Here is a 10196-nt window from a genome sequence, read left to right on the forward strand (position 1 = left end):
TCTTTCTCTTTCTCTCTCTCATCAATGAAAAACATATCCTCAGGGTGAGGATTTAAAAAAAAGAAGAATGTATATCTACGTAGTGACATAAAAAGTTGTTCAACTTGATGTGTTGATATGAAGAGAAAAAACAAACTAAAATCTTGTGCAACATTTCATTTTTCTAGAAAATGTTTATGACTACAATAGGAGAAATTATGCATCACAGACAATATTCTAGTTCTTATGTGAATTTAAGGACTTACTAAAAATATTTGCACATACCAGAATTTTCAAAGTTGGGAAATCAGACTGAATTAGTAAAAGTTTAGATTATAGATGTAAAGCAGTATGGCTCTACATTTTTAAACAACTCATAAAAAGTTTTACTAAATTTCTAGGTAGGAGTAAGTCTATAATGAATATTTAATCAATTCTAAACAATAATCGCCTGTTCAGTAATAAAATAAAAATAATATGTATTTTTATTTGCTGATAATTTTTTCCATTTCTTTATCTCCTGGTAAATTCTTTATTGAGATTGTAAATGCCCATCAAGGATGATCAAAAATGCTAAAAGTGGAGACTTCAAACTGAGGAAGCTTTTACTCCGTTAATCACTGGAATTTTCCTAAACCCCGTACTGCGGAAGAAACTGTTTCACAATGAAGCCCAGGAGGTTTGGCCACTGTTCAGAAGTCCTCTTCCTCATTTGGGCTTCAGCATTTTACATGCGCAAACATAGCATCATTAGGAATCTTCCCGCTTAGCGCAATACAGCAAGCGCCCCGTCTGAGCTCTCCAGGCCTGTTCAGCGCCCCCCTTGTCAAATCAGGGTGGGAGTGTGGACCCAGCAGCACATCTGTCTCCACGACTCCTCAGGGCCGCGCGCGCGCCCGCCCGTAGTGATGTCTGTGCGCCGGCTGTTTGAGTCACCCATTCCGTGCAGCACGGTGATGCCATGATACGGCCTGTACTGTTTAAGAATAAGTGGATGGTGGCGGCATCACCAGAGGCCCCTGTTGTGATTGTCCCCCTCCCCCATGTGCTCGGTGCCCGGCCAAATCCCTGGCATCACTGGATATTCAGCACCTCGCACGGTGCCCTGTGCTGGGTCCCAGGTCATTTCATTCGTCTTTGCCGAGGGAGGCCAGTGGTGTACCCCTCTTTCACAATGAAGACAAGCCAGGTTTCCCGCAGGCACACAGCGAGGTTAGGAGGAGAAGCAGGCTTTGGGCTCAGGTTTGAGGCATTCCGAAACCCACACTCTCTCTGTTCCCACTCTTCCTCTTGAATTTTGGGAACAAAGATATTCTTCTATATGACACTGATTATATAGGAGAACGAGGCGTTTCTTTAATTTTTCAGATTGAATTTTTGAATGTTGTAAGCAGTGTTTATGTAAATCAATCATAGACACTGCAGGTAAAATTATCCAATGTGTCTTTTTTCCCCCTTGAACAAAGCGAACTTACGGAATTGTGATGTGATTTTTTTTTTCCAATTAAATTTTTGTAGGAAATGGCCAAGTTCACTCCTGGGCACTAGTCACAAGCCACGCCTTAGACACCGCGTGGGGAATAGCAAAGGGGTCTGTGATGTTGGCGGTTTCCTTCCTGGTGGCCACCCTCTGCTACTTCCGAAGGCTGCACTTCCATTTCGGGCACCGGCTGAAATGGTAGGTGGTTGTAGCATCTTCAGATTTCTAAAATATCCTTGTCCCAATTTTGGAATTATTATTTTCTTTGTCTTTTAGGTGGAGTGGATATCTGCAAAGAAAATTCAAAAGTAAGTGTTTTTATGCGTATCTTTCCTTATTTTTAAGGCGCAGAGAGGTTTCAAGAAGGAAGAGGAAAGGGAAAATTAACTGCCTTTTATGTTTCCTTTGGTTCAGGGAACCTCAGCGTGGAGGCGGAAGTTGATTTACTCAGCTATTGTGCAAGAGAATGGAAAGGGGACACGCCCCAAGCCAAGCTGATGAGGAAGGTGTGTCTGTTTGTCAAGGTCATGGAAGATGAAGAATGTGTGTGTGAAAAAGTCAGAGAACAAACATTCCATTCTGCTTTATGGATCCAGTGATACCAAAAGTGGCACAAGGGACAACGGTGGCTCTAATTTAAAAGCTAAACAGTTGCTAGGCCATTGGCTTTGGGCCTTTTACCTACAGCCAATGCCTTCGAGAACGGGGGTGAACTCAGTCTGTGATTTCAGAAATCTCAAAATCGGCTCTTTTCGGCTCTCCTGGCCAGGCCTGTGGAACCTCTGCACAGGAGGGGAGATTTCTGTTGTTGCAGGGATCAGTCCCCTTAGCAAAAGTATTTAGAGGATTTTTAGAATTTTCTATTGGATCAGTTTTGGTAAACATCCCCAGCAGTGCTGCCTAGCCTTGTCACTAGCCAAAGAAGAAAAAGGAGAAGAAGAAGGAAAAAAAAAGGTGGTGCATTTAAAGTAGCTCTTAGCATGGTTTTAAAGTGTACAGCGTTTTCCACTGTGGTCAGGCTGTCCATGACTTCCCCACAGTGATGTTCCCTGGCCCGGGGCTTCCAGGAACGTGCTATCTAGCATGGCACCATCTCTCTACACACAGTCACTTTGAAATGACATGTGGTCCAATGCATCACTTGTAATTGTTTTTATTTGTATTGTCTGCTTTATTTAGGGGTACGGTTCACTGAAAATGTATTGCACTCACTTTCCTGAACTTCTTATCCAGTGGACTTTATAAAAGAACTTCCTCTTTTTGTGACACTAGGCGTACGAGGAGCTGTTTTGGCGGCATCACATTAAATGTGTTCGACAAGTAAAGAGAGATAACTACGACGCACTGAGATCGGTGTTATTTCAGATATTCAGCCAGGGCCTTTCTTTCCCATCCTGGATGAAAGAAAAAGACATTGTTAAGGTATGTCCTCACATGGGAAACTCGTGAGACTCACCTTGACGGTGACTGTACCACAGCCACTCCGGGCCTCCTGTGGGCGGCGGCCAGGTGTGCAGGGTGGCCTGAGATGGAAGGAACTCTGGGAGATCCTTTAACCAGGTCCTCTGTCTCTCATGTCCGTTTGCTAATAGACCAGTAGTCCGCAAACTGCGGCTTTCGAGCCACATGCAGCTCTTTGGCCCCTTGAGTGTGGCTCTTCCTAAGCCTTAGGAGTACCCTAATTAAGTTAATAACAATGTACCTACCTATATAGTTTAAGTTTAAAAAATTTGGCTCTCAAAAGAAATTTCAATCGTTGTACTGTTGATATTTGGCTCTGTTGACTAATGAGTTTGCCGACCACTGTAATAGACCATCTCAGAAAGGTAATTATACTCAGTTTTGTTTTTAACTGCCATCGAGAGAGGCAGCTGTCCTTTATAAGTAACGTGGGCTACTAAAATTTACTTTTTTACTATAGTTAACTTTTGCCAAATACATACAGTGTGTAACTACTACCCCAAACGTTCCCTCGTTTCCCTTCATAGCCAGTCCTCTCACTCCCAACCCCTGGCAACCACTGATTTGTCTTCTGTCCCTGTGGTTTTGCCTTTTCTAGAATGTCATATAAATGGAATCATCCAGTGGGTGGCCTTTTGAATCAAGGTCTTTTACTTAGCATAATGCATGTGCAATTCACCCAGATGGTTCCACGAATATGCTGTTGGTTCCTTTTTATTGTTGAGTGGTGTTCCTTGACATGAATGTGACAGTTTGTTTATCCATTCACCAGCTGAAAGACATCTGGATTGTTTCCAGTGTTTAATACTGTGAATAAAGCTGGTATAAATATTCCCATAGAATCTTTATGAACATAAGTTTTCATTCCTTTTGGGGGGCATTGTTGGGTCTTATGTTAGGGGTGTGCTTACTTTATAAGAACCTGCCCACCCATCTTTGCAGAATGGTGCCTCCATGATGCACTCCCATCACGAATGTGTCAGGGTGCCAGTTGCTCCACGTTCTCACCTGCACTTGGTAGTGTCAGGGTTTTTGTTTATTTCTTTTGTGTTTCACCTAGTTTCACTGACACTAGCATCTAATCGGTATGTGCTAGTGTCATTCTGCTTTTAGTTTGCATTTCCCTGATGAGTTATGAGGGTGAGCGTCTTTTCCTGTGCTCATTTGCCATCCATATTATCTTCTTGGAAAAATGTCTGTTCAAATCTTTTGCCCATTTATTATTATCATTTTTTAATTGATCGAGTTTTGAGAATTCTTTATATATTCGGAATGCAAGTGCTTTATCATATATGTGATTTGCAGATATTTTTTCCCAGACTGTGCCTTATTTTTTCATTTTCTTAACAGCGGAAGATAGTGCCTTCTTGGTGATAACCTGAATTTTTATTTTGAATGCAGTATGCTTAATCTAGGATATACATTTAAGTTGGAGGAGCAAAGAAATATAACATGTATACTTATATATATAGCTACACATGTTCTAGTTCCTTAACGTTTTTAATTTTGAATTGTTTTTATTAGTTTCATTTTATCTAGCAAATACTTGACAGGTGTATGCGGTGTGCTAGCCTTGCTGCACAAGCTGAGCGGGTGGGAGATGCATGGGATGCCTACGATGGATCAGATTCCTACGTGCCCCATAATCTTATTTAATCCCAACAAGAATCCTGTAAAATTGTCCTTGATTTACAGTGGAGGATGAGGCTGAGCAGTTAAATAATCTGCTGGTTGAGTCACCTCCCAGCTGGCGAGTGGCAGGGCTGGGTTTGAACACCAATGTGCATCATTCTAAAATCCACATCTTCCCAGATATACTATGTTGCTCTAACATTGGTTAAATGTAAGTTCTAAAGGGATATATCTAGGTAGTTTTGGAAATGTTTTATTCAAAAAGTTCGTTTCTGTAGATTTAATTTTTTTGTTTGTTTTTTTGTTTTGTTTTAACTTGTATGGTCATAGATACATTCCTATTTATTTATTTATTTATTTATTGTAGGCATAATCTTATATTTAAATTTTCATCAGTTGTGAAATTGTGAATTAAGAATATGATCCATATCACAGAATCCACAAATCTAAAAGAAAATGACTATATAGTTCTCCTTAACTGCAGTCATAGCCTTTCTAGATGAAGATTGCTAAATGAGATTATGTGCTGTGACATATTCCAAACTGTGTATAATAAACATGGAGATACTAATCACTTTTGGCATCTTTTTTTTTTTTTTCAAGCTTCCTGAAAAACTGCTCTTCTCACAAGGTTGTAATTGGATCCAGCATTACAGCTTTGGTCCTGAGAACTATACAGGTTCGAATGTGTTTGGGAAATTGCGTAAATGTGTGGAATTATTGAAAACACAGGTGAGTGTTTGGCGGCTGGGGTAAAAGGCTAGGAATGAAAGCATCTGCCCCAAATGTGGCTGCTTTTCTCTGATGTCAGGCATATCACTTTCTGTCAGCTAAGTGGGAGATGCAGGCAGCAAGCTGCTTCAGGTAACTGATGGTTTCTTCTTGATCTTCATTCTCTTTCAAGTGAGGAACGAGAGAGCAATGTTGCTGTTCTACATGATAGTTAGGCCCGTTACGGGCTAAGGAGCCCTTTGTGGGCTGGCCAGGAACCTGAACGGTCATGGGCCTTTGTGTCCCCAGAAATATAAGGTGAAGCTCCAGACAGGACGCTCAGAAAGGCCCTTCTGGAATGCGCCCTATTAATAACTGGGCGAGGGCAAAGATGTTATAATTTGAGTCGGAGTTTTTCCTGCCTTTTAACCATTTGTACGCCATAAGTGTCTATAGATGCAAGTGGCAGACCTTTTTTAATTAAATTCAAAATATCGTGGCAGTTAACTGGTTAATAAAAGCAGATTTGGGGTTTTTGGAATGAATCCTCCTTGGGAAACACCATAACCTTTCTGGGTCACAGTGTTCTTATCTGTAAAAGTGAACTGTAAATAGTATCTACCCTGTACGGTTCTGGTGAGGATTCAATGAGACAACACACGTAGAGTGACTTCAACTGTGCCTGGCTCCGGTGGGTTTAAAGCACTGTTGGTGTATCACTGTTGGCCGCTGGAATAGCCTTTGCCTAACCCAGCCATCGTAAGCAGTTTTAGGAAACGGACTTGCTTAGTATTTTACCTCCTGGGTGGTGCTTTTGTGAAAAACTATTTCATTGAAACTAGTTTGTTATTGTAAAACTAATAAATGCTTATGGTTTAAAAAAATCCATATCAAAAGATATAAAATGAAAATTTAAAGTTTCACTCCCCTCTATTAGTTTTATTTTATAAGTACTTTACAAGTTATGCGGTGTTGCCCTGGCTGGTTTATTCGGTGGTTAGGGCGTCAGCCGAATGACTGAAGGGTCGCAGGTTCAATTCTCGGTCAAGGGCATATACCTCGGTTGCAGGCTCGATCCAACCAATGCATGTGTCTCTCTTATGTTGATGTTTCTCTCCCCCCCCCCCCCCCCCCCCCCCCTCTCTCCCTTCTACTCTCTCTAAAAATCAATGGAAAAAATATCCTAGGGTGAGAATAAAAAAAAAAAAAGGTTATGCAGTGTTGTGTACATTCAGCCTTACCCTTCTAAGTTTCACTTTTGCGGCTGTGTTTTTAGTGGACTGAATTCAGTGGAATTAGAGATTATCACAAGAGAGGAAGCATGTGCAACATCCTTTTCTCTGATGCCATTCTGGAATATAAACTGTATGAAGCTTTAAAGTTCATCATGCTGTATCAGGTTACTGAGGTTTATGAACAAATGAAGATGAAAAAGGTCATTCCCAGTCTTTTCAGACTCCTGTTTTCCCGGGAAACGTCATCCGATCCTTTGAGCTTCATGATGAATCACCTAAATTCTGTCGGCGACACCTGTGGACTAGAGCAGGTACGTGGGGCAGAAGAACTGTGTGTGTTTGATCAAGGAGGATAGTGGCAATACTTGAACACGTAGGCATTGGTGTTTGCTTTCAGCAGTGATAAGACCAGCTGCGCAGAGTGGTCGGTTGGCATTATTGCCCCTGAAGGGCGGAAAAGAAGAGTAACGAGCCTCACGGCTCCGAGCTGGTTGCCGTGTGCCCTTCCAGCCGGGTGCCGGGGAGCCTTTCTGAGCTTGCGTGCTGCCTCTCAGTTGATAACAGGTTCTCCCACAACGGAGGTGAACCAGGAGAAATTCCAGTCGGAAAATGAGATAAGGTTTGGGAAAGCATTCGGTTACTTACTGCAGATAAATAGAAATTATTGAATTTTTTTCTAAATCCAAAAAATGCTTTTATGTCCCCATAGAAAAGGATTTTTTTATTGTTTTGTTTTGCTTTGCTTTCCCAGAAGGTGCACAAAATCATCTGCACTTTTTACACAAATTGATTTAAAATGATGTAACACTGGTGGGAAAACAGTATAATTTTTATTATGAGCATTCCTTTATTTTTTATTAGATTTTCCCCAAACAGCTTTCCCTGTGATTTCTTCATGCTAGTCTAGAGAGATGCTCCTCCGCTTGTCCCCTGCATTTGTCCCTAACCCCGTGCCCACGCAGTGGTTCGTGCGTGGGTCTGTCAACAAGCACGCTATGTCACAAGCTGCTGAAGAGCGTGCTCCCGCGCTGGTGGGAGGGCAGGAATCTGGAAATGTGTATCTGTGACCTCTCTTTCGTCTCTTCCCCAGATTGATATGTTTATACTTGGATATGCCCTTGAGGTCAAGATAAAAGTGTTCAGACTGTTCAAGTTTAACTCCAGGGACTTTGAAGTCTGCTACCCAGAGGAGCCACTCAGGGAGTGGCCGCAGATCTCCCTGCTGACTGAGAATGACCGCCACTACCACGTTCCTGTCTTTTAAGTCTGGCGGGGACCGGGCGCCCGCAATGACAGTGGTCACACCTGCCAGTAAAGTGTTCCTGGAAACAGAAACTAGTGTTGTAGCCACCGAAGGAATGAGGCCCTTCTCTGGAGTTACAGGTACATGGGACACAGCAGCGCACAGGTGGCTTTTCTCTGTTTGTCAGTGATTTCCTCCAAAGCAGCTGCACTAATACATTGTGGGTCGTGGTTTGACCTCTTTCGTGAGGGCTGTGGTCACTTCATAGATGGTGGGCCTAGACAAGCACGAGAACGTTTCATTTGGACAAGACCAACAACAGGAGCAAAGAAAATGAGTAGGTTTTCCTACTAACCTAGAAAGAATGAATTTGTTTCTGACTTTTACGTACTTCATTAAGAATCTTGTCTTTGGTTGATTTTGGATCCTTATAAACATGGCCTTATTTTATAAGCATTAGCTTCCCAGGAATCTATGATATATTGATTTTCTAGAACCACTTGATTAACTGTAAAGTTATGGGTATACACACACACATACCCATATGTATACATGTATAGTTTTATATCTATACATATAAACACATACACACAAATGACCACTACTTTGTAATGTTGTACAATTTGTTTTATATCATTTTGCATTTTTTGTTGTTGCATCTGGCCAGTTTAATATGTTTTATATAGATAAAAATGATAAATTCTGTAGATTAAGGAACTGAATGACAGTTATTAAGCTGTCGGGAAAATATTAAACTGTGGTGTATTGACATGTGTATTGAATGCGTGGTAGATAGAATCATGCCCCGCTTTCAGCGCTTTCCCAGAAAGATGTTAAATCCTAATCCCAGAACCTGTGAATATGCTGGGTTAAACGCAGAGGAGAGTAAAGTTGCAGGTGGAATGAAGGTACTAGTCTGCTGACCTGGTTAGAAGGAGATTAGTCTGGGTTCTCCAGGGGAATCCAATATAATCACCAGAGTCCTGACAAGTGGAAGAGGGGATTGGAGGAGTGTCAGAGTCAGAGGGAAGTGAGAAATCCGAAGGACAGTAGGGAGAGAAGCGACATGCTGGTGTTGAAGATGGGGGAGGAGCCACAAGCCAAGGGATGCGTGCAGCCTCCGGGAGCTGGAAAAGGCAAGGGAGTGGCCTCCCCTGGAGCATCCAGGAGGGAACACGGCCCTGGCAGAGCCGTGAGTTTAGCCCAGTGACACCTGGGCCAGACCTCTGACCTCCAGGACTGTAAGATAATACATTTGTGCTGTTTCAGTAGCTATTTTCAGGAATGTGTTATAGCAATAATAGACAGTTCTCAGGCTAACTAATTTTGGAAATACTTTTCTAGTTTATTTTGGTAATTTTTATTTTGGCGGTACTATGCTAGTCTGTTGTGAATTGCAATAAATACAAAATAACTTTTCAAATCTTGGCTAACGATATACTGGCCTCCTTGATGTGTTTGAGGCTGACGTTTTCTCGCATTTTCATATTGTTTCTATTATAAATAAAAAAGGAGATATGGTAAATGCCGTGGTGTATGAAAATAACATTGACTCTTGAATAATCACCTGTGTGTCCTACATAAGCCAGATGTCTAATCGTACGTTGTGTTCTGCCTGCTGTCATTTTGTTTTCTGGTTGGAGAGTAAATAGCTCAGACCACTTTGCATTACTTTGAGAGCCACGCAAACAAAACAGGCCCTCTTGGTTGATCTCTACAGTCCTTTCCCGCCTGGAAGTGTCTATGCTTTTGCACAAGCCCTGTCATGTTATTGACACTGTGGGAGGTTACCCCCTGATGCATTACAGGGACCTGGAAAAGTGAACTCTACCCTTTGTGTTGACAAGCAGAGCGGACGAGAGCCTGCATGGGCTGTGACTGACACTCCAGGGATTGCTGCTTCTGACTTCTGGCTCCAGCGGCACCTACCTGGCATCTGTATCTTGCCACTCGCCTTGCATCCCCTTAGCCAGTGTCGTTATTTCCTCATCCATCCAGGACTGAAAGAGAAAACCCTTTCACGGGGATTGGCAGCCTGTGGCTCTGTGACATGGCGGCCCACTAGGTCTATCCTTCACTGTGCGCTGGGGCACAGGGCAGAGTGGGGCAAGAATGCTTTAAAGAGAGGGGCAAGACCAAATTGTGAAAACAGGACATTTCAGTACAATGAAAGGAAAAAGTAAAGGAGACCTTTAAATAGTTGCTATTTGGGGGAAGGCATCAACACAGAGGATTTTAAGGGAGGAGGTATTTGATGGTTTTATTTTTAATTCAGTTGTATATTGAATGTAACAAACTAATTAGAAGGAACTTCATATAAATTAGCGCCACTTTTAAATGCCAGCAATTAATTGGAGGTGAATTGCCTGTGTGATGCCAACATTTAGTGTCTTTCTAACATTATTTGTTTTAAATGATGAATTATAGCAAAAATGAAAACATATGCCATTGTCTT

The 10196-nt window shown here is 42.0% G+C and overlaps 1 protein-coding gene across 1 annotated transcript in view; it reads left to right on the top strand.

Moving 5' to 3' along the window:
* The window catches only part of FAM105A (family with sequence similarity 105, member A), a 20314-nt gene extending 11048 nt beyond the window's left edge, over positions 1–9266 (top strand). Inside the window, exons 2-8 of the mRNA XM_005871064.2 lie at positions 1498–1657; positions 1736–1767; positions 1874–1965; positions 2732–2881; positions 5156–5284; positions 6540–6809; positions 7589–9266. Coding sequence (XP_005871126.1) covers positions 1498–1657; positions 1736–1767; positions 1874–1965; positions 2732–2881; positions 5156–5284; positions 6540–6809; positions 7589–7762 — 1007 coding nt within the window. The 3' untranslated portion in view covers positions 7763–9266. The remainder of the gene's footprint in view (positions 1–1497; positions 1658–1735; positions 1768–1873; positions 1966–2731; positions 2882–5155; positions 5285–6539; positions 6810–7588) is intronic.
* The last annotated feature ends 930 nt before the right edge of the window (positions 9267–10196 follow it).

This window comes from Myotis brandtii, unplaced genomic scaffold, assembly GCF_000412655.1.
Source record: "Myotis brandtii unplaced genomic scaffold, ASM41265v1 scaffold328, whole genome shotgun sequence".
NCBI classification, from domain to species: domain Eukaryota; kingdom Metazoa; phylum Chordata; class Mammalia; order Chiroptera; family Vespertilionidae; genus Myotis; species Myotis brandtii.